We start from the raw sequence: 26,902 nt of genomic DNA, 5'->3' as shown, positions 1-26,902 counted from the left end.
GAACAGCAGATTGACCAATAAAGGTCTTTAGACTGGATTTTAAATGCATAATGTTTTAATTTGCCTTTCATTCAAGTTCTGTATTAGATTTTACTAATAATACACTACCGGAGCTGCAAATTCTGAACCACGTAATTTTCCCACATAGACTCAATGAATATTTTTGGCCATTTGTTCTGCGATATGCAGGCTGTTATCTTCTCCAAATTCACTGTGAATTAGTAGGAGACTTTTAATCATTTAAAATATTTAAGTGCATTGCTATGCTGGCAACATACATCATCTTGCTAGCATGCACAGTTGTCATGTGAGAGACAAGAGCTCTCAGACCTGAAGAGCAGAAAGAAAAATAGTTCACACAGAGAAGGACAACGATGTGCAATTACAAACGTCAATCAACACTGCGCTTTCCTAGACTTCTTAATCCCATGAACACCTCCAAATGGATTGAATTGATCTCTGGGCAGAAGAAACACAATTTATGAAGATAAAAACATTGCAGAGATTGGTTGCTTGTAAGTGTTTGTGGATTCATTTTTATTTCTATTTTAAAAAAGCAACAACAACTTGAAGAACCATGCCTAATAAAACTATAAAAGATTACAGTTACAATTCAGTAGGACTTACTTATGAGTAGACACGGTGAGGATTGCATTGCACAAGATACTTTGAACACTCTATAAATCACTTCACAAACATTAGTTGAACATTACTTGAGCATTAGTACAACAGCTTGTGAAGGAAATTGGGTGTAATTATCCCCATACCAATGATGAGGATGAACAAGAATGGTTTGCCTAAGGCCACTCAATAAGTTCACAGCTAGAGGCGAAATTTGAAACATAAGCCTTGCAAGCTCACACTCTGAACCACCACGCTAAAGAAATCTCATCACAACCAAGAACTAATTCACTACATGCTAACTTTTTTAGGTCCATGGGCACACCTGGAGCTTTCACGCCTGGAGGGCTGTGGCCTCCACCTCCTCTGGTAACATCTCTTCACACACATACCCAAGAAACAGAAAGAGTCTGCACACAAGCTTCCCTTTTCCAAGGGAAGTGGGCAAAAGTTGGGCCCATTAGAATTCATCTCAACCTTGAAAAGCACACACAGCTGAAAGAGGAAGTCGAAAACAGCACCATCCTCCAATTCCTTGCTTCAGTTCTATGTACATTTCGAGAAAAAGGTAAGCCATCTTCACTACCACGTGATCAAGGAGGAAGCGAGTGTATGTAGGAAGGAGATTCGGAAAGTTTGTGGGCACCAGGGGATGTTGGCAACTCAATAATAATAATAATAATAATAATAATAATAATAATAATAATAATAATAATAATAATTTATTTGTACCCCGCCCATCTGGCTGGGTTTCCCCAGCCACTCTGGGCGGCTTCCATAGAAACCAAAAATACACTAAAATATCTCAGATTAAAAACTTCCCTGAACAGGGCTGCCTTAAGATGTCTTCTTAATGTCAGGTAGTTATTTTTCTCTTTGACATCTGATGGGAGGGCCTTCCACAGGGCAGACGCCACTACCGAGAAGGCCCTCTGCCTGGTTCCCTGTAGCTTTGCTTCTCGCAATGAGGGACCCGCCAGAAGGCCCTCGGCGCTGGACCTCAGTGTCCGGGCAGAACGATGGGGGTGGAGACGCTCCTTCAGGTATTCTGGGCCGAGGCCGTTTAGGGCTTTAAAGGTCAACACCAACACTTTGAATTGTGCTTGGAAACGTACTGGGAGCCACTGTAGGTCTTTCAAGACCAGTGTTATATGGTCTCGGCGGCCGCTCCCAGTCACCAATCTAGCTGCCGCATTCTGGATTAGTTGTAGTTTCCAGGTCACCAGTAACGCAAAAGTAACAATACTGCCTAGCTTTATAGGGATGTTGTAAAGGTTGAGGAGACAGAGCAATCAATCAGTGTTTTGCATTCATACAGGACCACTGTTATAAATGAGAGAGGCAGCACGCTAGCTTCTTATTAAACAAAACATTGCGAGAAGAAATGGCGTATTCTTTGCCGGGGTGGGTGGGCGGGCGGTGAGCAACAAAGACTGGAGAAAGATGAAAAGCGAAAGGAATTAAAAAGGTAGCAAAAGAGATGCGAGAGATAACACAGGTTTTACTAGCAGCTGGTGAAACAGAGAAAGTGTATCTATGGTGGCCCAGGGTAGGCTCTGCTACTGATGTGGATGGGCTACAGATTTGGGGACCTTCAAAAACAGCAAACTGCTCTAATTATACACAGGGGAAGGCTGGCCCAGGCAGCAGAGCCAGGAAGAGCTACTGAGGCAGAATGGAAAGCTCCCAGACACCAGGAACTAAAAGGGGCACGGTTGCCCTCGTCTTTCAAACCACTTCTTTAACATCCTCCTAAAAGTAAACAGCGTACAAGAATAGTTGGTACCTCCAAAGGATGGAAAAGACATAGAACGAATAAGACGTTCATTATACCAGAAGACTTTGTTGTTTTGCTCATCACCACCAAAGCACTCCCTGTTCCTATTACCTCAAACAGCTGTTAGCCAGCTCTTCTCCACAATCCCAACAGTTAATTAGCAACAAGAAACAGTAAACATGTACAGCCTGCCACATTTAATTATACTGTAATTTTCTTAAGTTAGAAACAGTGCATTATTCAAATGTATGTCCCTTTTTTTTAAAGAAGAAGGGGAGCAATTTTTTAACCTTACAAGTAAAAATGTCTACGAATTCTATCTTTGACAATTCTAAGATGGTTAAATTGCTTCAGGTGCCTACCATAACTTTAAAGAAGGTAAGCTATGTAAGGAACTAATAGGCATTTTAAAATTCCCTGTATTTTACTTCACAATGTGATAAATAAAGCTTGGTGATGCTTTCTTTTCTCTTCTCCCAGTCTTGAGAAATTATAGGATGAAATAGTACTTTAAGATATTTCAGTAATTGTTTCTTGTTAGTGTACTAAAACAATTACTTTGCAGAACTGGTGGAGAATTCTGTTGTGAGTAGAGGAAGTAACTATCTTGCCCACCAGCAAAATCCAGTTTCCCACCCCTGAAAACACACACACACACACACAGAGAGAGAGAGAGAGGTTCGTTTTCCATTCACTCAAATACCTTATTATGCAGACATTTTGGAACTACTGGGCTACCAATAGATTGCAAGCTCTTTAACATTGTTCTTTCTCCCCTTTAATAAGCTATCATATTCACTGTTTGTTTTTTTAATGGGCGATGGCAGATTGTGCTGTTTATACAATGAAAAGGTTGAATACTGCATTAATGTGTGTCTTTAACTGTTTTTTATTTTGTATGTTTATTTTTCTTTTTTCTTGTTATATCTTAAAAACTTTTAATAAATATCTTTAAAAAATAAAAAAGAAAAGGTTGAATACTGCAAAGCACAAAACAGCAACTTGAAAAGAATAAGCTGGTAATTACACCAAATCCCCTCTGCAAGCCTGTTGTAAAGATGTTGAACGAATGCAGTGCTTTTTTTCTTTTAAAAAATATATGTTTAGGGGTACTCTCATTTTGACTCAAGAAAATCACTATTTTATAGTTCAAATCGGGGAAAATAATTATAGTAAATGGACAAAAGTATAAAGATTCACAAAATGTTTAGAGGTATGTGTACCCCTGCGTACCCCCAGAAAAAAAAGCACTGAATGAATGCTTGTGAAATGCTTTATAGGGTTTTAAAATGGTGTCATTCAAAACTGTCCCAACTTTTTTTTCTACCTGTGACCTTCTAAGCACTAAGCAAGGTGCCCTGAGTTTAATGAAACAGCTGTTTTATATACAGGATTTTAAAAACCTGTCTTTAAAAGCAGCACGGAATGAAGAACGGTATCTAACTAAGTCATACTCAGAATAGATCCATTGTGACCAATTGACTTAAGCCTACTTATTACAAAGGGTCAATACTCCAAGTATGATTTGGATAGATGATTAATATACTTTGAGTTAAGTATCTGATGTGCTTGTGTTTAGTCAGGGCCAGAAAGCAACACAATAAAGTAGTGTTTCACAAATATTACGCAAAGATTTGGAGACAAAGGTTCTTAATAAAAGAATGGAATGGACAATGGCTCAGGATTTGCTTTGAATTTAGACATTTCCATGGTTCATTCCCTGCTAACATAGCTCAAAAGTAACAGGACTGGAAAGGTATTTCTGCCTAAGACTCTGGAGAGGCCCTGGCAGTCTCAATTCAGTATAAAGCAGATCAATATGCTTATTTTATGTGCGGAAGCAAATTACTGGCATTTGCCATGTTAGTACCAGGGAAAATAATACAAAAAAAAGGAAGAAGAGATGCCTTTAATTTCATTAGAATCAACTACCTTTTTTGCAGTGGCAGACTAAACATTGATTGCAGCAAAAAGGCAAAATTCAGCAGGCAGCCAACGACGTCTACATTTCAGATGATCTCTCATATGAAAACAATGAACAAGAAAAGCTTGCTAGACCACTCACCTCTCAACTGGCACCCAGACCTATGAAATCTCTCTCCCAGAATCCTCACATTGCCCCCTTTCCTTCAATATTTATAAAAACGAAGATTGCCCTGCTTCAACAGGCCATCAGTACTTCAATATTGGTGCCTTCATTGTTGGTGGATTCTTCTGAATGGAGCAGGCAGGTAAGAACAGGTGGCTCACTCCATCTTGTTTCTGCATAAGCCCCGCTGAAGCCCATCCCATTTCATTTCCATGAGGGTTCCTCCCTCGCCAGAGAAATTCTGAAAAATCCTTCAAAATTCCACACAAAAAAGAACTCCATCCACTATTTATCCCTATACTATCCCCTCTGAGCATGATGACACGTCATCAGGTGCTATCATTGTGCGGGGGAATTAGAACAGAGCACAGGGCATAGCAACAGCCCTACACACAAACTACCGTATATTTCGCTCTATAAGACATACTTTTTCCCTCCTAAAAAGTAAGGGGAAATGTGTGTCCGTCTTATGGAGTGAATGCAGGCTGTGCAGCGATCCCTCTTGCTGTTCTGGCTTCAGGGATAGCTGCGCAAAGCCTCTTCATTGCTTTCAAAATGTGGATGAATTAAATGTTGTATGTGCGTGTGATTTCCTTTATTATAAATATCTCACACACATACAGTGGTGCCCCGCAAGACGAATGCCTCGCAAGACAGAAAACTCGCTAGACGAAAGAGTTTTCCGTTTTGGAGGTGCTTCGCAAAACGAATTTCCTATGGGCTTGCTTCGCAAGATGGCAATGTCTTGCGAGTTCCTGCTAGTTTTTTTCCCTCCCCCCCTTTTTCTAAGCCGCTAAGCCGCTTATCAGCTGATCCGATCAGCAGATAAGCCGCTAAAAGCCGCTAAAAGCCGCTAAAAGCCGCTAAAAGCCACTAAAAGCCACTAAAAGCGCTAATCCACTAATCCTTCAATGGGCTTGCTTCGCAAGACGAAAAGTCCGCTAGACGAAGAGAATCACGGAACGGATTCTTTTCGTCTTGCGAGGCACCACTGTACAATGAAGCAAGGCTGGCTTTGTGAAAACAAATAGAAGCATAATAGAATCGGAGAGTTGGAAGAGACCTACGGGCCATCTAGTCCAACCCCCTGCAATACAGGAATCTCAGCTAAAGCATTCATGACAGGTGGCCAGCCAACCTCTGCATAAAAACCTCCAAGGAAGGAGAGTCCACCACCTCTTGTGGCAGTCTGTTCCACTGCCAAACAGCTCATACTATCAGAAAGTTTCCCCCGAAGGTTTAATCGGAATCTTCTTTCTTGCAACTTGAAGCCATTGCCTCGAGTCCTACCCTCCAGAGCAGGAGAAAACAAGCAAGCTCCCTCTTCCATATGACAGCCCTTAAGATATCTGAAGGTGGCTATCATATCTCCACTCAGTCTCCTCTTTTCCAGGCTAAACATGCCCAGCTCCTTCAAGCACTCCTTGTAAGGCTTAGTTTCTCGAACCTTGAGCATCTTGGTTGCCCTCCTCTGCACACGTTCCAGCTTGTCAACATCCTTCTTAAATTGTGGTGCCCAGAATTGGACACAGTATTCCAAGTGTGTTCTGACTAAGGCAGAATAAAAAGGTAAAGGACCCCTGACAGTTAAGTCTAGTCGCGAACGACTCTGCGGTTGTGGCGCTCATCTCACTTTACTGACTGAGGGAGCCGACGTTTGTCTGCAGACAGCTTTTCCAGGACATTTGGCCAGCATGACTAAGCCGCTTCTGGCGAACCAGAGCAGCACATGGAAATGCCGCTTACCTTCCCGCCGGAGTGGTACCTATTTATCTACTTGCACTTTGACATGCTTTCGAACTGCTAGGTTGGCAGGAGTTGGGACCAAGCAACGTCATGGGGATTCAAACCGCCGACCTTCTGATCGGCAAGCCCTAGGCTCAGTGGTTTAGACCACAGTGCCACCCGTGTCCCAAGGCAGAATAGAGTGGTTCTATTATTTCCCTTGATCTGGAAACTACATTTCTTTAAGTGCAGCCTAGAAAACCATGGAGAGACCTGGTTTGAACAAAGACATTGGATTCTTATCCCATTATACATGACTAAGCCATTTCTCACCTTCTCACCCCTTGCCTTTTCCTGTAAGACCTATTACAGTCGTTAAGAGTCGTCAACAGGCTCATCTCAGCTATCTGCCAATCTCCCATTCCCACCACCCTTCTGAGTAATACCCCTCCCCACCTTCTCACTATATAGAAGGATCTGGCAACTTCTGTTTCAGTGTATCTGAAGAAGTGTGCATGCACACGAAAGCTCATACCAAGAACTAACTTAGTTGGTCTTTAAGGTGCTACTGGAAGGAATTTTTTTATTTAGCCTAGAATAGCATTAGCTTTTCAAATCAACACACATCTAAAACCAGTGCTTGACTTTATCAGCAGCTACTTTTTTCAGAATTGTAAAAGGAGCAGGAAAGATAGTTTTAACCAAAGTCCGAATGCAAAGTAGCAATCCGTCAGGTTGCTTCTGTGCAGCAGAAATGTACCTCAACAAAAGCCTGCCAACATTTAATTATTTGGGCTATTCAACCTAATATCACTCTATGAAATAGCTATTCAGTATATTAAGCTATATGAGGTTATAACACAGTCAAGTAGAGTCTTAATTCAATCTGACAATTTCCAGTTAAAAATAGAGCATTATTCTCCATCTACCTTATCTTTGTCTTCCACAACATCTGCCAGGATGTCATCTGGGTCCAGGATTCCTCCATCTGTGTATTCCAGATGGTGAATATTCACCCAATATGAAGGATCCTGCAAATGAAACATAAGTGTATTTTCTCCTTAATTTACCACTTTAGCACACTTCAGTCAGCAACAGAGTATCAAAATATTTAGTTAAAAACATAATCTTAAAATATGGACGTATTCAAATACCGTATTTTTTGCTCTATAAGACTCACTTTTTCCCTCCTAAAAAGTAAGGGGAAATGTGTGTGCGTCTTATGGAGCGAATGCAGGCTGCGCAGCTATCCCAGAAGCCAGAACAGCAAGAGGGATTGCTGCTTTCACTGCGTAGCGATCTCTCTTGCTGTTCTGGCTTCTGAGATTCAGAATATTTTTTTTCTTGTTTTCCTCCTCCAAAAACTAGGTGCGTCTTGTGATCTGGTGCGTCTTATAGAGCGAAAAATACGGTAATCTCTCTTCAGAATATTGCGATTATTTTTAAAGAATATAATTAATAGCCGTAGATTAAAATGTAAAACAACCATTTTAAAATTCACATTGGGTTGGGATCTAGAGAGGCATGAGCAAGAAAAATTCGACCAGCAGTAGCACTGTGCTAAGATGCTGAACAAAACTAGTGGAAGACATTTGTGTGATACTGCAAGATACTGGATACTGGGTGGTGCGCCTTGGGATTGAGACATTGGATGAAACTTTCACTGCACAATGCCTTGCCAAGCAGAAGCACACCTCTGAATTTCAGCTCTCTTTTCTTGCACATGGGTCTTTCTACAACAATTGCAAATTACCGTATTTTTCGCCCTATAGGACGCACCTAAATTTGGGGGGGGGGAATAAAGGGAAAAAAATTATTCCCCCCCCAGGCGCGGGGCTGGGGCGGGGGAAGCCTGAGCTTCCCCCTCCCCCAGCCCCCAGAACAGAACCCAGAGCGATGCCGAAGCTGAGTGCAGCTTTGGCATCGCTCTGGGAGCTTGCGGGGCTGGGGGAGGGGGAAGCCCGAGCTTCCCCCTCCCCCAGCCCCCAAAATGGGACCCATTCTGGCTGCGCCATCCACTGTCCCCCAAGTTTGCGGGGCTGGCGACGGGGAGGAGCAGGCTTCTCCCCCCGCCAGCCTTCTAACCAAGTCGGGGGACAGCGGGAAAGGTGCGCTGTGCCTCCCCGCTGTCCCCCGAGCTTGTGGGTCTGGCGGTGGGGCTCTCCTGAAGCCTGGAGAGCGAGAGGGGTCGGTGCACACCAACCCCTCTCGCTCTCCAGGCTTCAGCGAAAGCCTGCATTCGCCCCATAGGACGCACACACATTTCCCCTTCATTTTTGGAGGGGAAAAAGTGCGTCCTATAGGGCGAAAAATACGGTAAGTCGGAATATCTGTCTCAATAAGCTTTGCAATTTGTATCAAATTGTTTTTGATGATGAAACACAAACAGTGTTTTCAGAGGTAACAGCAAACCAAACTTTTGGGATGATGCACTCCCACCATGCATGCGAGGAGGTTACCAGAATCTCCCACTCCTGTTATGCCCCAAATAACTGGCTATTTTATCCAAGGGTGATGAACTATGACCTAAATTAACCAATATCCCAAACCAGGATATTAGGTTGTAAACCTATCTAAATGCAACCACTGATTCCCAGCTGTTTTCAATAAGGAGCTTGACGTTCAAATTTTAAAAAAACAAGTGCATCCTCACTATAATCCAGTGTCACAAGAAGTTGCATTTTTACCCGGAAGGTTACCTTACAAAAACCCTGCTAGTCCAGTTAGCAAAATTCATTAACTAGCTAAATATGGACAAAAGACAGTAACGTTCACAAATAGTTAAAACACCAAGTATTTCCAACTAACCATAGCAGCAACAAAAGTTTCCAGGTCCTCCATCCAAACTGACCACTCTAGCTGGCACAACTAAAGTGATATTACAACTGAGTGATATACAGTGGTACCTCGGGTTAAGAACTTAATTCGTCTGGAGGTCCGTTCTTAACCTGAAACTGTTCTTAACCTGAAGCACCACTTTAGCTAATGGGGCCTCCTGCTGCTGCCGCGCCGCCGGAGCACGATTTCTGTTCTCATCCTGAAGCAAAGTTCTTAACCTGAGGTACTATTTCTGGGTTAGGGGATCTGTAACCTGAAGTGTCTGTAACCCGAGGTACCACTGTATACTAATTCCACAAGTTAACTATACTTCAGTTTCTGCCAGGCATTCCAGAACATGCATCAAGCAATGTCCAAGATTGGAAACTGAAAGGTGTTGGCATGATAAACAATATTTTCACAGTTCAGCATTCCAGTCCTCTTGGTCATTACAGTACTTTTTGGCAACTCCTTCCTTTTTCATAGTTTCTTCTGATAACTGGATGCCACACATATCTGATAAGACTTACACATGCAAGCGTTCGCTAATAAACAAGGCAATTATTCCACACTGTTTGAAGAAGCCATTTACACACTCTTTTTTACATAACTTGTTAGATAAAAATTAGTCTAGTTTACAACGGCCATGAACACAAAAGACGGCACTTTGTAATAATAATAAAAAACAAGCCAAGCATTCTTTTCTTCTGCAATAGTTCCAACATTTACTATACCCCAACTCAAATTGTTTCTGCTTTTAAAAACACCTAGCTCATCTCACATATTTCTACTCACATTTCATAACATCGCAGACTTGCAAGGAACCACCAAGGTTCATCAAGTCTGAAATTTTTGCCCAACATGGGGTCAAAACCCCCAACATGAGGTCAAAACCCATGTTGATTGGCACGTGAACCGCTGATCTCATGCATGCAGGCAGTACAATTCAAAAGACATGGAAGAAATCATGTCCTTTTGCTGCATACTACATACATTTTTATTTGTGTACAGTGGTACCTCGGGTTAAGAACTTAATTCGTTCTGGAGGTCTGTTCTTAACCTGAAGCACCACTTTAGCTAATGGGGCCTCCCGCTGCTGTCGCGCCGCCGGAACATGATTTCTGTTCTCATCCTGAAGCAAAGTTCTTAACCCGAGGTAATATTTCTGGGTTAGCAGAGTCTGTAACCTGAAGCGTATGTAACCTGAGGTACTTCTGTAGTAGTTTGGTTTCTTTACAGTTCTATCACTGGCATACCAGTTTTTCAACGTTTTAATGAAGCTTCGTGTGGTAATTGCTAAACACCAGAACTTCCCGCCTAGAAGAAGCTATTTCAGAATAAATTGTTAATTAGCGGTACTGGTTTATATATCACATAATGCCAAGATCACCGAGTACAAATTCTTCCTCAACCTTCTCCCAAATCCTCCTACAGAGTAACTAAATGATAAAGCTTAGGACAGCACTCACTAGATTTGTACTTCATCATTGTTTCCTCTTTTAACCCTTTAATTTTGTGCTCCTCCCTTTCTTCAGTGATCTCAGACAAACACAGCTATATGTAACTTTTACCACAGCATCTCTGCCAAAGCTGTTATGCCTTACATAACTGAGCCTTAGTACTGAAAACGAGTTTGGAGAGGTGACTGGCTTCAGCCAAGGTGAGCTTCTCAGTGATACCCACTGAACGGACAAAGGTTGTGAACACAGCCCTCTGACGTCTGAGTTCTGTTACATCTGTGTACATATTTTAATTCCAAAAAAGTCAATCTTCTTCTTCATTCAATCAACACTCTTTAAAAGCCAATGGAAATCTGGTCTGGATTCTACCCACCTCCATAGGTCATTAGGTGAGAAAAATACCTTACTGTAATTCAAAATGCAATATAAAAACAAGCATTGAGGTGGCATGACAAGATTCATAACTTGTGTTCTGCTAGCATGGAATACAGACATCTCTTTTTCCTAGGATGATAGTTTATTTAGACAGTCCATGAAAAGATGAAGTTGTATTATTCCATTTAAATGCACAAAAATTAACATTTTCAATTTATTTTCCAATTGGCTAGTTGCTTCATACAATGAATTAAAGGGAAATAATTGAAGAATAGATCCTTCTGGGGGGGGGGGTGTCTCAATATTATAAGGTGCTGTAAATATTGACCATTCTCTTATAATCATGAATCTTGCAAGTTTGATGGTATCTTAAAAGCTGAACTGAAAAAAATTCAATAGAACTGGGGTGTATGAGCCTTCTGCAGCTGAAAAACAGGGCAAAAATACTTTAAATAATAAACAAACCTTTCTTTTATAAAGAATTTGGAACTGAAAAGCTTGAATATGTGTTTTCAAACTAGAATACAAATCAAAGCAACAAAGGCCTTGTTTCTTTTAAGTCATGACTTTAAGCCAATTTCATGGGGATTTGAGCAATTGAAGACAAAGAGAGTGTAGTCCTGGCTAGCAGTCAATAAGGTCATGAATAAAGCTCCCACTCAGTGTTTCAGAATCAGACCCAGAAAGGGCAAGAATACAGGCCCTTCTTTTCAAGAAAAGTCTTTGCAGAATCTTGTGGGCTGGATTCACCTTAAACCAGGAATAGGCAAACTCTGGCCCCTCCAGATGTTTGGGACTACAATTCCCATCATCCCTGACCATTGGTCCTGTTAGCTAGGGATGATGGTAATTGTAGTCCCAAACATCTGGAGGGGCCAGAGTTTGCCGATGCCTGACCTAAACAGCCACATCAGCGAATGTCCTGCACAAGGATCTCCAAGGGGGCTTCGCTCTTCTCCTTCACCCAATGTCCGTCCCCCCAAAAATGGCTAAGGGAGTTTCAGAAGAACTTCTAGAATAGTGTGCAGGCCGGGGCAGGGGGGGAGGCACAACTGTTCCATCTGATGAACTGTAAATTTTGTGCATACAGAACATTTGTAATAAAGTTGAATTCTATCCTGTGATTTTTATGGTCTCACTCGCCTCCTCTTTAGCACTGAGATTCCGACATGCTGCAGAATTACACAGGTGATTTAACTTTAAACACTTTTAAATTAAATGTTGCCTGGCATGCGAAAGTTTAAAGCTAAGAATTGCCCGAGTCGCTGCAATACCAACAGCCCATGAAAAGATGACAAATGGGCGAAGGCTGCTATCAAAAGTTTAAGATTTTTATTAGAAAGGTAAATGCTAATATGGTAATGTTAAGAGTTATTAACTAAACTGCATCGCTTAAGCTTCCACATTATTTAGCATACATTTCAGTTAACCAGTTTTTTAAGCCTAAATGCCATTTTTAATTAAATTTTTAAAAACGAGCCATAAAGGGTTGGGTTTTTTTTATAATCTTATAATTTTGGCGTCATCATTCCCAAAACACAACTGCAAGACATGTGTCTGTCTTCTATATTTCCAAATCACTAATGCAATTCCAAAAAAACTAGGATTATGCACACAATCCAGAAAAAAATCAAGCATTTGAGCTTTTCTTTGCACACACTAGATTGGAGGAATCATTTTCACCCAAATTAGCATGCATAAAGATTTTTTTTTTTAAATGGGATCTAATAAATCGCTGGTGATGAAGATTTAGAAGAAAAACTTCAGGAATGCAGCTTGATGCCAGAAGACAAGACCACCCTTCTTGCAAACACATACCCCCCATACATTCCTTACTCAAGGACTCAGAACTACAAAAGAATTAATTTGCAAGTGTAATATCTGCACAGATACGCACAGCTCAGCAAAACTTTACTCAAAAAAGCACACTATGATCATCTGCCTTAAGGCAAGTAAGATCGACAGGAATCCAAATGCAGTATGGAACCTCACTAAATGGATTGGAAGAAGTGGTTGCAATGAGATTTGTTTTTTTCATGTGTAAATAGTAAAACTACTACAGACACCAACATTGGCGACTCCAGTGTTGCCAGAACTTCACATACAGAGTTCCAGTTCACACGTCATAGTAAACCACAGTTAACAGCTAACCATGAATGTCGAGATCACTACAACTTCATTCCTACACTAAGGGGAATGGGAACAACAAACCACAACCCATGACTTTGCACCGTGTCCTAACCAGGGATTGTAGATTGCTTCACTGAAACAAATGGTGATTGGTAAGCCAAGAACAAACATTGGCTTCACACTGTTGGAAGAGAAACGAATTACATTGCAGGGTTGAGCATAATTGTAACCTGATGTTTATTGTTCCTATTCACACCAGGTGGTGAGCCAAGCAGGAACAACAATGTGCTGTTGTAGCTTTCTTGGTTTACCACTGTGGTTTGTTGGGAGAGAAATACCGTATTTTTTGCTCTATAAGACTCACTTTTCCCCTCCTAAAAAGTAAGGGGAAATGTGTGTGCGTCTTATGGAGCGAATGCAGGCTGCGCAGCTATCCCAGAAGCCAGAACAGCAAGAGAGATCGCTGCTTTCACTGCGCAGCGATCCCTCTTGCTGTTCTGGCTTCTGAGATTCAGAATTTTTTTTTTCTTGTTTTCCTCCTCCAAAAAGTCTTCTGGTCTGGTGCGTCTTATAGAGTGAAAAATACGGTAAATCACAAGCACCGGTTCACACGTAATGCGAAGGCAGCCACAGGTTTACTCCAGTGTGGTGTAGCAGTTAAGAGCGGTAGTCTCATAATCTGGGGAACCGGGTTCGCGTCTCCGCTCCTCCACATGCAGCTGCTGGGTGACCTTGGGCCAGTCACACTTCTTTGAAGTCTCTCAGCCCCACTCACCTCACAGAGTGTTTGTTGTGGGGGAGGAAGGGAAAGGAGATTGTGAGCCGCTTTGAGACTCCTTAAGGGGAGTGAAAGGCGGGATATCAAATCCAAACTCTTCTTCTTCTTCTTCTTCCCTACACATAAGGAAGGAAGGAGCAAGGGAGGCATGCCACATGAACTTTTGAGCAACGCATGCCAGCACGCTGACCACGCACAATATATCTCAGTTTCATTCAAACCGTGGTTTAATGTGACACATGGACCAGGTCTGAGAAACCCATTTCACTGGTACCTCGGTTTTTGAACAGCTTAGTTCCTGAACAACTCGGAACTTGAACGCTGCAAATCCGGAAGTAGGTGTTTCGGTTTTCGAACTTTGCCTCGGAAGTCAAATGTGCTCCTGAGCTTCCGTTTTTACCCTTGCACTGCTAATTTGAGTCCCCTGAAAAGTAATTAAGGCTTCCTTCCTTCCACTTTTTTCATTTTTGTGACAGTGGCTTGTTTTTTATGATTGATTGATTGTGTGACTGTGGAAATTGATAAAAGCCCCCCACCATCCAAACAATGACTATCACCAGTGCAGGTAAGAAAATTTTTTAATTTTAATTTTGATCATCTACAATACTGTCTTATTTATTTGATAGTACAGAACACTGATTATTGCTTTCATTTTATGGATCAATGGCCTCGTTAGAAAGTAAAATTCATGTTAAATCATTGTTTTAGGGGTTCTTTTTAAAAGTCTGGAACAGATTAATCCGTTCTGCATTTCTTTCTATGGGAAAGTGTGCCTTGGTTTTGGAACGCTTTGGTTTTGGAACGGAATTCCAGAATGGATTAAGTTTGTGAACCAAGGTACCACTGTAGTCTCCTGGAGACTCCTATAGTTCCACACAATTCTTGTGCAACTGCTTGAAAAGCACCATTTGATACCACCGCAGCGTAGAGTTAATAGGGTCATTTAGTAAAAGCATTTTATGGTCTACTCTTTTGAATAACTTCTAAACTCCTAATTATGGGAATGGCAATTATCGCCTGCAGCATGACATACGTTAGCATATGTGCTAAGATACAGTTCTATCTATAGTTTCAATCAAAACATCATACTACATTTTAAAAAGAGGAGACATTTGAAAATACCTACTTAGTTTAATTCACCTTGGCACTTCAAATGAATATTGAACAGCAATATTTAATGTGCCTGTGCTATTTGCCTGAAGGCTGAAACCCATGGTTAGAATCAAACTATTCCAAGGTTGTTTATGATCACTTTTTTTATGCAAAGAGCAATGCTTTCAGGATTATTATGTAAATATTTTCCTCATCACATATATATTTCGAAAAGCTAGTCACCTGAATATTACTATATATATATATATGAAGCAGGCATTACAGTAGCTTATTTAGACAAATTTAAGTCACCTCTTGCAGTGAAGGCTGTTCAGGAAAATCAAATCACCACCAATCATTTTATCTCACCTCTAAGCACTAACAACACAAAGCTCGTTTCTAGACTTACAACACAGCAAAGGAATAGGAGGGTAAGGGGATATATACAGTGGTACCTCTGGTTACGTACTTAATTCGTTCCGAAGGTCCGTACTTAACCTGAAACTGTTCTTAACCTGAAGCACCACTTTAGCTAATGGGGCCTCCCGCTGCTGCCGCATCGCCGGAGCACGATTTCTGTTCTCATCCTGAAGCAAAGTTCTTAACCTGAAGCACTATTTCTGGGTTAGCGGAGTCTGTAACCTGAAGTGTATGTAACCTGAGGTACCACTGTACTAACACAGCATCCCATGCTGATTACAAGTCATGATGTTTGACAGAAGACGTAACATGAAGCAAGAAGCAGGGCAATGAATGAATACAAGCAAGGATAGGGATAGCTGACGCACAATGACCGCTCAGGTTAGATCAGCTGCGTTTGGCTTCTCCTCTCCCTGAACTTCCTTCGTTGCAACTGGTCATTATAAGAATTAAGGTGCAACTTTAAGAATGCTCCATTCCATCCTCCATTCTCATCCTTCCCCTTTTCCGTCACATGTTTTAGATTGCAAACCTGTGACCAGGGACTGTTGTTTCGATGTACAGTGGTACCTTGGGTTACCTTGTACAGTGGTACCTTGGGTTACATACGCTTCAGGTTACATACGCTTAAGGTTACAGACTCTGCTAACCCAGGAATAGTACCTCGGGTTAAGAACTTTGCTTCAGGATGAGAACAGAAATCATGCTCCGGCGGCGCAGCAGGAGCAGGAGGCCCCATTAGCTAAAGTGGTGCTTCAGGTTAAGAACAGTTTCAGGTTAAGAACAGACCTCCGGAATGAATTAAGTACTTAACCTGAGGTACCACTGTATATTGGGTAGGGGACTTTTTCTATCTTTATGCAGTGGCGTCGCAACAGGGGGCGGGGGTGGTGTGCCCCGGGTGCCATGTCTGGGGGGGGGGGTGACAAGAAGGCACCCTGCAGGGGCTTGCGGCGGCATGAGCAGCCATCGCGCCCTGGAGGATCCTCTGTTTGTGGCTGCAGCCACGAGCAGAGGATACTGGCGCCAGCAGCAAACCGCTATGTACAGCACATGTGCGGCATCACTACCTATTTATCTACTTGCACTTTGACGTGCTTTCGAACTGCTAGGTGGGCAGGAGCTGGGACCGAGCAACGGGAGCTCACCCAGTCGCGGGGATTTGAACCGCCAACCTTCTGATCAGCAAGCCCGAGGCTCTGTGGTTTAGACCACAGTGCCACCTGCGTTCCTCAAAAAACATGAGTTAATTCATGGCCTCACTTTTCCTTGACAGCTAAGTTGTAATCCCTTAGAAACGAGAATTTTCCTTTTCCATGCATAATATAATAACCAATCCCTGAGCTCTTGGAATAGAGCAAATTAAAATAATACGTATTGTGTATTTGTTGCTGTGTTGGCCCTAAAATGCCAGAAACAGAAACAGGCAAGTTGGTATCTTTTATTGGCTCAACAAATGCTCAAAAATGGGAACGTGTATACATATCAAACAATTACCAACAATGTATAAGAGTAGATATCATTTTTATGGCTGGATCAGAGCATAGTCTGCTCCCACACAAGTCTGCTCAGAAGTTCCATAGAAACTACAACTTATAACAGAGACTTTTATAGCTAGGATCACTACAACACATGATCTACATACCCCTTTTAAAAGATAAATAAAACCTCAATCCAAAACCAGGAAATATGCCAAAATCGTGAAAAATAAACTCACTCTAGATAATGTGCATGTGATGCTTGGTTTTCAGCCAAGAGAAAGAGTCTTCAGTTCCCCACAAAATTATTAAATGGCTTCATTATTACAAAGAGGATGACATAATCAGAAAACAAATGGAATTCCTCACAGCCTCCAAGTAAAATGATATGAAACCAGTCTTGTTTTCAGCCGAAGTGCAACAATGCATTTCTAAATAGGTATCCAGTAACAACTTGATTGTGCCAAACATCTGTTTGGATACAGATGTCATGAAATCACTCTTACACTACTTAATTAATGTAGATGCATTAATTAATGTCTTTTACAGCACGTTTTCAAAAATCCTCAATATGCAAACCAGGTAAACTGTTGGGTTTGCATGTTGCAATTTTAAATGAATTCTGGGACCCAGGGTGGCTCCTTCCAGGAAAGAATAATTCTAAAAAGTGTGGCATTTGCAATATTTTTAAAAATAAGTAAACAAAAGTCTACAGAAAACTGTCTTCCACGGGTTAAGTCCATGGGAAGTTAAGTTATGGTGTCTGTATGGATCCAGTAGCAATCCCTTCCTTCTTAATATCCCAGGATTTGATGGTCATTTTATGGGAAAAATTTTCAAACCAGAGGGAGTGTAGAATTAAAATGCTTTGCAACAGGATTATTATTACTATTATTCAGTATTATTCAGTATTTCTGCAGTTTCCCCCCAATAACAACCCAGGGTGCTTGCATTCAATAATGCTTATTACACTGCTAGACTCACAGGAAGATGTTTTGCTTCATGAACTAGCTTTCGTCAGTTCTGCTTTTAATTATAGCTGTTTCTCTAAGCACAGGTGTTACAACCAGTTATGTGACCCTGCATTAATGATGGGAAGGTTTATTTCAGCTCTCACCAGCGTCACAGGCTTTGACGTTGGAAGAAGACAACAAAGAGAGGCTTGCTGGTGGCTATCAAAAGGTGTCGCCAAGTGAATTGGCAACCAAATGGCTAGTTTTCGCAACAGCCAGCTGAAACTTTGTTGTTGTTGTTTAGTCGTTTAGTCGTGTCCGACTCTTCGTGACCCCATGGACCAGAGCACGCCAGGCACTTCTGTCTTCCACTGCCTCCCGCAGTTTCGTCAAACTCATGCTGGTAGCTTCGAGAACACTATCCAACCATCTCGTCCTCTGTCGTCCCCTTCTCCTTGTGCCCTCCATCTTTCCCAACATCAGGGTCTTTTCCAGGGAGTCTTCTCTTCTCATGAGGTGGCCAAAGTCTTGGAGCCTCAGCTTCAGGATCTATCCTTCCAGTGAGCACTCAGGGCTGATTTCCTTAAGAATGGATAGGTTTGATCTTCTTGCAGTCCATGGGACTCTCAAGAGTCTCCTCCAGCACCATAATTCAAAAGCATCAATTCTTCGGCAATCAGCCTTCTTTATGGTCCAGCTCTCAGTTCCATACATCACTACTGGAGCTGAAACTTAGGAGGTGCTAGAATGGAAGGTATGTGGTGGTCTTTGCTTACTCCACATATTGAGTTCACTGGTTCCTTTGCAAAAGCTAATACAGTGGTACCTCGGGTTACATACTGTCAGGGGTTCAGGAGCAGAGGCAAGGGCAAGGGAGGAAACAGAGAGCGAAGGGGAGGAGGCAGAAGAAAAGATGAGCGATGACGACGACCCGAGATCTCCGAGTCTTTCCAGTGAATCAGAAGATTCACAGGAAGGGGCGCCAGTGGCCAGAGCAAGGGGGGAGCCTAGGGAGACACCCCAGGAAGAAGGGTCCAGAGGGGGCTCAGAGAGCAGCAGTTGGAAATCGGGACCAGCATCACCAACAGAACGCAGTGGAGAGGAAGGGCGCCAGGTATCGAGCTCTGGCAGCTCGCAGCAGGAGGGAGGGCAGGAGTCAGGAGTGGCCACACCTCCATCGGGGAGCGAAGAAACGGTTAGGCGGAAAGTGGAAGGTTGGGCGTGCGCGCCAAGTTCAAATGCACAGGAAGGTGGCACAGTAAGCAGCCCGGAAAGGGAGCCAGGTCCTAAAGCCCGACGCAAGGAGACAGAAGGGTCTGGGGGGTCAGCGTCAGAAGCGTCCCGGAAGGAAGAGACCACGGGGGGCAGAGGGACCCAGAGAAGAACGGTCAGGCGGAAAAGGTGGAGTAAGGCTAGGGTACTTAGCTGGTGTACAGGGGGCGGAGACTCAGACGGAGCTTCGCCGGTCTAACCCATAGGACGTAGAGTTGCACGCAGCAGCTTGAGAATGGAAACTGTAACTCAATAAAAGACTGTCATAAGTGACCGCTGGCTAGCGTGATCCTCTGTGAGCTAGGATCTGGAAGCAGCTCTGACACATACGCTTCAGGTTACATACGCTACAGGTTACACACTCCACTAAGCCAGAAATAGTGCTTCAGGTTAAGAACTTTGCTTCAGGATAAGAACAGAAATCGGGCTCCGGCGGTGCAGCGGCATCAGGAGGCCCCATTAGCTAAAGTGGTGCTTCAGGTTAAGAACAGTTTCAGGTTAAGTTCGGACCTCCGGAACGAATTAAGTACTTAACCCGAGGTACCACTGTACCATGGGTAGGCAAACTAAGCCCCGGGGGCCAGACCCGGCCCAATCGCTTTCTCAATCCGGCCCTCGGACGGTCCGGGAATCAGCATGTTTTTACATGAGCAGAATGTGTCCTTTTATTTAAAATGAATCTCTGGGTTATTTGTGGGGCTGCCTGGTGTTTTTACATGAGCAGAATGTGTGCTTTTATTTAAAATGCATCTCTGGGTTACTTGTGGGGCACAGGAATTCGTTCTCCCCCCCCCAAAAAAAATATATATAGTCTGGCCCCCCCACAAGGTCTGAGGGACAGTGGACTGGCCCCCTGCTGAAAACGTTTGCTGACCCCTGGCTAATACCATTGTCACAATTATATACACAGTAAGCCCTCAATTTAAGTTCCAAAAGCATACACAGTCGAAACCCATTGGGTTCAATGGTGTGTGGGATTGCCAAAATAATTTTTCCTAGAATCCTGCTCTCTTCCAACTCTGGGTGGTGAAGGGATGGTCACACATGTAAAGTAGAATGCACACAAGTTAAAAGGTGTGCAAGTTGTGGTCTTACTGTGTTCAGTCCAGAAAAACCAAACCTTGTGTTTCTTTCGTGTGTTTCGGAAGACAGAAATTCCAGCGCAGCATAAATTTTTTCGCCATACAAATCTGTCACCAGACAAGGCACCACAGCAAAACATGCCCTCTCCCAGTCACCTCAAATGGTGGGGACATTCTCAAAAGCGCACTAGAAATTGGCTAAAATGTACACAGGAACCAACAGTATTTTAAGTACAGTACCTGATTTCCAAGTTATGTGGAGCTTTATAGATGAGTACCAGCACTTTGAAGGGACGTGGGTGGCACTGTGGGTTAAACCACAGAGCCTAGAACTTGCCGATCAGAAGGTTGGCGGTTTGAATCCCCACGAGGGGGTGAGCTCCCGTTGCTCGGTCCCTGCTCTTGCCAACCTAGCAGTTCGAAAGCACGTCAAAGTGCAAGTAGATAAATAGGTACCAATCCGGTGGGAAGATAAACAGTGTTTCCGTGCGCTGCTCTGGTTCGCCAGAAGCGGCTTAGTCATACTGGCCATATGACCCGGAAGCTGTATGCCGGTTCCCTCAGCCAATAAAGCGAGATGAGCACCGCAACCCCAGAGTCGTCCACGACTGGACCTAATGGTCAGGGGTCCCTTTACCGTTACCTTTACCAGCACTTTGAACTGAGTTTGGAAAAGGAGAAGGGACCAGCAGAGTTATTCCAACATCAGTAAACGCATTTCCAGTGACTGATAAGGACTTTAGCAGCTACATTGCACAGAATGATAAGGAGGGAGAAGAGTTATCAGGGTTGGAATCGTCAGCTGACCATTTATGACTGGTCATGTTCCTGGAATATGGAACTTATGGAATCTGGAATCTTATGTGATGTCCCATCTTTTGTTGCATCGCCATGGTGCCACATTTAGAAAGAATGTGCACCTCTGCATGCACATAGACTGATTTTTGCCTCTAGTTATGTGTTACGAAGTTTTTTTAAAATTTATTTAATGGGGCTATTCTTGGGATTCCAGGATAAAAGACGAGAAGTGCTGTGCCTCAGTGGTTGCTCATACAGTGGTACCTTGGTTCTCAAACTTTATCCGTTCCGGAAGTCCGTTCCAAAACCAAAGCGTTCCAAAACCAAGGTGTGCTTTCCCATAGAAAGCAATGCCAAATGGATTAATCCATTCCAGACTTTTAAAAACAACCCCTAAAAAAGCAATTTAACATGAATTTTACTAACAAGAACATCGATCCATAAAACGAAAGCCATAAACAATGTACTGCAGTTGCACAGTCAGTCAATCAATCAGTAGCTGAACTAAGTCCCACACAGTCACACACACAAAAAGAGCAACAAAAACAATAATGCAAAATAAATAGCAAAAACAGACTGACTATCATCAGCGTAACACTCAAAACGGAAGTGTGGCACTCAAATCGGAAGCGTAACACTCAAAACGGAGCATGTTCGGCTTCCAAAAAAAGTTTGCAAACCGGAACTCTTCCTTCCAGGTTTGCAGTGTTAGGGTTCCAAGTTGTTTGAGTACCAAGGCGTTTGAGAACCAAGGTACCACTGTATTTACACAACATGATCTGATACATGTAGCTGATTACAATATTTGGATACATTAATTTCATGGTTTGCAAACACTTGTCTAAACTGGGTTATTTCAGCAACATCTCTCTTTACAATCCTTTACAATCAAGGGAGATGTGGTCTCTTTACCCTGAATAGCCATTGATGCCTTATCCTCCCTGAAATGGCTCATGGACCCTTTTGAAGACTCTTTGATCTCAGTTGGCTTCAAAACATCTAAGTTCCAGCTTGAAGTCGGTGGGATTTTGCTGTTGTGCAATTATGCATTTGAATGTATTGCAGTGTTGAAGCCAATTGCAGCGGAATGGGAAAATACCATTTTTTGAAAGTCTGAATAAATGTCACAATGGCTAAATGTGTGTTCATACTTCCCTGCTCTCTCTATGTGCCCAGGTACTCTATTCTGAACTTAAAAATGGAAAGCGTAATACTGGTGGTCAACGAAAGAGGTTTAAAGACTGTCCCAAGGCCAATTTTTTAAAATGTAGTATAAACACCAACAATTGGGAAACACTTGCCTGCGAGCGCTCCAATTGGAGAACAGCCTTTACCAAAGGTGCCATGGGCTTTGAAGACACTCAAACACAGGACAAAAGGGAGAAACGTGCTAAAAGGAAGACACACTTGGCAAACCCTCACCATGATCAACTCCCGCCCAGAAACCAGTGTCCCCACTATGGAAGGATGTGTGGATCCATGTGTTTATGGAAGACAATCTTACTCTGCTATAAGTGATCACCAAAGAAGAGGAAGATGTGCCCAGGTACTTTCAAGAATGACACCTGCTTCTGAAGCCAACATCACCTGCCTATTTAAAATTTATTATTCATAAATGTTTATATACTGCTTGATAGCCAATAAAAATCTCTAGGCGGTTTACAATAAATAATTAAAATTATCAATAAGAACACTTATAAACAAGTGATTAAAAACATGCAAAAGATAACTAACACTAACAAAGAGATTAAAACATGTCAACAACATCTATGTTTCTGGACAGACCTGCTTGAACAAAATAAAAATAAAAATTAAGCAAGCACCAATGAGAGTACAGTGAAGAAGAGGAGGAGGAGGAGGAGGAGGAGGAGTTTGGATTTGATTTCCCGCTTTATCACTACCCGAAGGAGTCTCAAAGCGGCTAACAACCTCCTTTTCCCTTCCTCCCCCACAACAAACACTCTGTGAGGTGAGTGGGGCTGAGAGACTTCAGAGAAGTGTGACTGGCCCAAGGTCACCCAGCAGCTGGATGTGGAGGAGTGGGGAAGCGAAGCCGGTTCACCAGATTACGAGAACAACAGGCAGGAAGTTCTGAAGTATAGAGGCTGGCACACTAAAATATCAATTTCTTTCAAGTGCACAACAAGCATTTTGTAGTCAAGCAGGCATATATGGGACAAGCCAATAGTGCAAGTGAAGTATTCTCAAACTGCTAAGGACTTTATATACCAGTACCAAGTCAGCAATCCATGTCATTGTTTGGTCAGCTTCTGAGCAAGACTTGCCCCACTTCTCCTCTATTCTTCCTCTGCCTTGCTTCATAACCCTATAGCTTTCTTCACCGGATAATCTCCCAGAGCCTTCAGGAGCACATCAAGTTCCATCCATCCCCATGGGAGGTTCAGCCAAACAGGTGTTCACCCTTAGAGAAGGAAGAGTGATTGCCACTACTAGATCAAACAGGGCCAGATTTAGGTTTGATGAGAACCTAAGCTACTGAAGGTAATGGGGCCCTTTATATGTCCAGCTGTCCTTGGTAAACAACAAATTGTCGCTGTTTTTTGTGTTGAATATATGCCATATGGTAATTTATGGACCTAATAGGTATCTAAAGCCATTTGCACATAACAAAATACGTATTTTTTCAAAGCAATTGTTGAACTGAAATACAACTAAGAAGAACACAAAACACTGTTGCTGTATGTAGGTTTTATTTTATTTGTTTTTATCTTATAGTTTGAAAATGTACATCCAGGTTTTTTTTTCTTAATTTTCTTTATTATTTTTTGGGAGGGGAACCAAGAGAGTGGGGCCCAAGCTATAACGTGTTTAGCTTATACGTAAATCCGGCACTGTTCAAACTTCATTACGTTTGATATCACTGCATAAGGTAAAGGTAAAGGGACTGCTGACCATTAGGTCCAGTCGTGGCCGACTCTGGGGTTGCGGCGCTCATCTCGCTTTATTGGCCGAGGGAGCTGGCGTACAGCTTCCGGGTCATGTGGCCAGCATGACTAAGCCGCTTCTGGCGAACCAGAGCAGCGCACGGAAACGCCGTTTACCTTCCCGCCGCAGCAGTACCTATTTATCTACTTGTACTTTGATGTGCTTTCAAACTGCTAGGTCGGCAGGAGCAGGGACAGAGCAACGGGAGCTCACCCAGTCGCGGGGATTCGAACCGCCAACCTTCTGATCGGCAAGTCCTAGGCTCTGTGGTTTAACCCACAGCACCACCCACGTCCCAGATATCACTGCATACATAGTAAAAAAAATATCCAACACTTGTCTTATTTCACTGGACAACTCCTAATGAAATGGAGCTAGAGGTAAGCAAAAACTGAGTCCGCTAGCAATCTAAATTATAAGATAATCAGCATTGCTTAAAACTTCTCAAGGCTGTTTTGTTAAAGGGGTATCATTAAGTATATGGCTTTTAGCAATAAATCCACCTTAGTTCTTTCTCAGTATTTGAAATAATCAGAGCCCATTAATATGTTTTCAGGATGCCAGTTGTCAAACACAAGAAATCCAGGCTCCAGGAAAAGATATACAAAGTTGTCATTACTGAATTAAAGACATCCAACCACCCCCTGATTTAATTTGTTCATGAACCTTAACAACTTTGCAGAATGTATTTCGTGACACTATCAAGGTGGCACCCATTGTTCCAGATTTATTTGACGAATCAAGCAGTCAGTCAATCTAAAACCAGCATACAAAAGGTTCTGCACAGCTCACAAAAGAACGGGGGAGGACACACACAATCACTGCAGTGTTCACGTTTGAACAATGGCTAAATAAAAAGGAGTATCAAGGATGCAGCCATCTAGAAATGAGAGCATTCTTCACATTATCTACTCAAACCATTAAAAGATGAAAGGTCAGAGGTTGGGCTAATACTCCACTTAGTAATATGCTAATTTTGAAGCCATAGCCATTTTTTTAAAAAAATCTGTCAGGATCATAATAAAGCAGACAATTCATCTACAGGTTTACCTTCTCCAAATTATAAGGTATAATTTTAACACAGAGACACACAATATGCATCTAAATAAAGGTCCAGCACTTTATTTTCCAATGCAAGCCACAGGAGTTAAAATACAGGCACATTTTTATTATACATATATTATATGTTTATATTACACACACACACACACACACACACACACACACACAGATGGCTTTAGCATTTTACAAAACTGGGAGTAATAATAGTAATTCTGCCAGCTATTTTGTAACATATTCCCGCTGGCGCACAGGAATAATGCAATCAATGCATGGCATTTTTTAAATGGTTCTTCCAGTAATTATTGTTGTCACTCAACATGAATATTCCTTAGCCACTCTTCCTATCCCTGGGGAAACTTTAGATCAAAGCTGATTTCTGGATGATGCACTTTGTACAGAAAGAAATAAGACCGAGTTTAAACCCACAGAGAAGAGCGCATTTACCTTATGAGCCATTGGGCCAGCACAGCAGAGCGCACAGGATAATGGATCTCATCATTAGCAATGCCACAATTCAGGGCACTGCAACCAAACAGCATAGGATCTACTATGCCAGTGATGTCCTATCTACAAGGTGTAGAAGCCTCCTGGGCCAATTTTACACTGAAAAAACAAGGGGAAAAGGTTCTCTCAACAAGTAAGAGAGAGTAAGTTTTTACCCTCAAGCAAATAAGCAGGATAGCTCTGCCAGAGACAAAACACTTTTGCAGATGACTAGAGCAACGAAGGATCTCAGCAGAAGTCAAAACACTGACATCCATGTCAGCAAGAATTAGGGGAAACCAAAGTAGTTATTAAGAGGGGGGTGGGGGTGTATGCCACCAAAGTAAACCAAGGAAATCACTGTGGTTTACCAAATAACATATGCGGAATTCTGGGTTTGAAATGCATGAGATCATTTTGCGGTATAATTCTATTTTTTTTTTGGGGGGGGGGGGGATATAGCCATACGTCTTTCTCATTCAATATTATGGGACAAAGTCTTTAATTTATGGGACTATAGTCTCTATAGACTTTTCTCAGCTCTGACTCGTATGCCAACTATGACTTTTCCTTGACAGTGATATCACCGTCTCAGCAATCCATGCACTGGTAAACGCCCCCCCCCCAAATGACTGCAATGTGTTGAATATGCCTTTAAAGACCATCCATAACTACAATTTGTGAAGAATGCAGCAGCAAAATTTCTACTTGAACACATTACACCAGTGCTTTATTCCCTCCATTGGCTGGGTCCATGTCTAGGTTCACTCCAAAACGATGGCTTCAACATTAGGTCCTGCACCACTTAGGACTTGGGGTACTTAAAGGATTGACCCTTTCCCTACACAAAAACACATCTCTGGGCTCCAAAATAATAATAATTTATTATTTATACCCCACCCATCTGGCTGGGCTTCCCCAGCCACTTTGGGTGGCTTCCAACAAAATATTAAAATACAGTAATCCATCAAACATTAAAAGCTTCCCTTCAGATGTCTTCTAAAAGTCTGGTAGTTGTTGTTCTCTTTGACATCTGGTGGGAGGGCGTTCCACAGGGCGGGTGCCACTACCGAGAAGGCCCTCTGCCTGGTTCCCCATAACTTGGCTTCTTGCAGTGAGGGAACCGCCAGAAGGCCCTCGGCGCCGGACCTCAGTGTCCGGGCTGAACGATGGGGGTGGAGACACTCCTTCAGGTATACTGAAAATCATCAGCTGAGCCTCCCACCTTTGGATGGCCCCTCAATCTGAGACAGAAAGAGGGAACATCAGTGATGCCCTCAGTCATAGGATGCCTTCCCCTGAGAAGTCTGCCTAAAACTGACATTATTCTCTTTTCAGCATCTGGCAAATACCTTTTTTATTTTATTTAACACCATTCTCCAAGCTGGCTTAGAACTGCATTAACATCTTAAACCCTGCATTTCATGACTACCATGTTGCTTTAGCTCTGAAAGGATGTTTTACGATTCTGTCATTTTAGGATTACAACAGAATTTATTTTACTTTTCACGTTATCACCGGTAGTTGTGCTTTGATAGTTGTTG

The 26,902-nt window shown here is 42.5% G+C and overlaps 1 protein-coding gene across 1 annotated transcript in view; it reads right to left on the bottom strand.

The window, feature by feature from the left end:
* Positions 1–26,902, bottom strand: part of PARD3B (par-3 family cell polarity regulator beta) — a 622,948-nt gene that overhangs the window by 581,367 nt on the left and 14,679 nt on the right. Inside the window, exon 2 of the mRNA XM_081200610.1 lies at positions 7,142–7,243. Coding sequence (XP_081056736.1) covers positions 7,142–7,243 — 102 coding nt within the window. The remainder of the gene's footprint in view (positions 1–7,141; positions 7,244–26,902) is intronic.

This window comes from Podarcis bocagei, assembly GCF_964188305.1.
Source record: "Podarcis bocagei genome assembly, chromosome: 1".
Lineage (NCBI taxonomy): Eukaryota > Metazoa > Chordata > Lepidosauria > Squamata > Lacertidae > Podarcis > Podarcis bocagei.
Note: the sequence above shows the minus strand (reverse complement) of the source record. Positions and strands in the feature narration are given on the sequence as shown.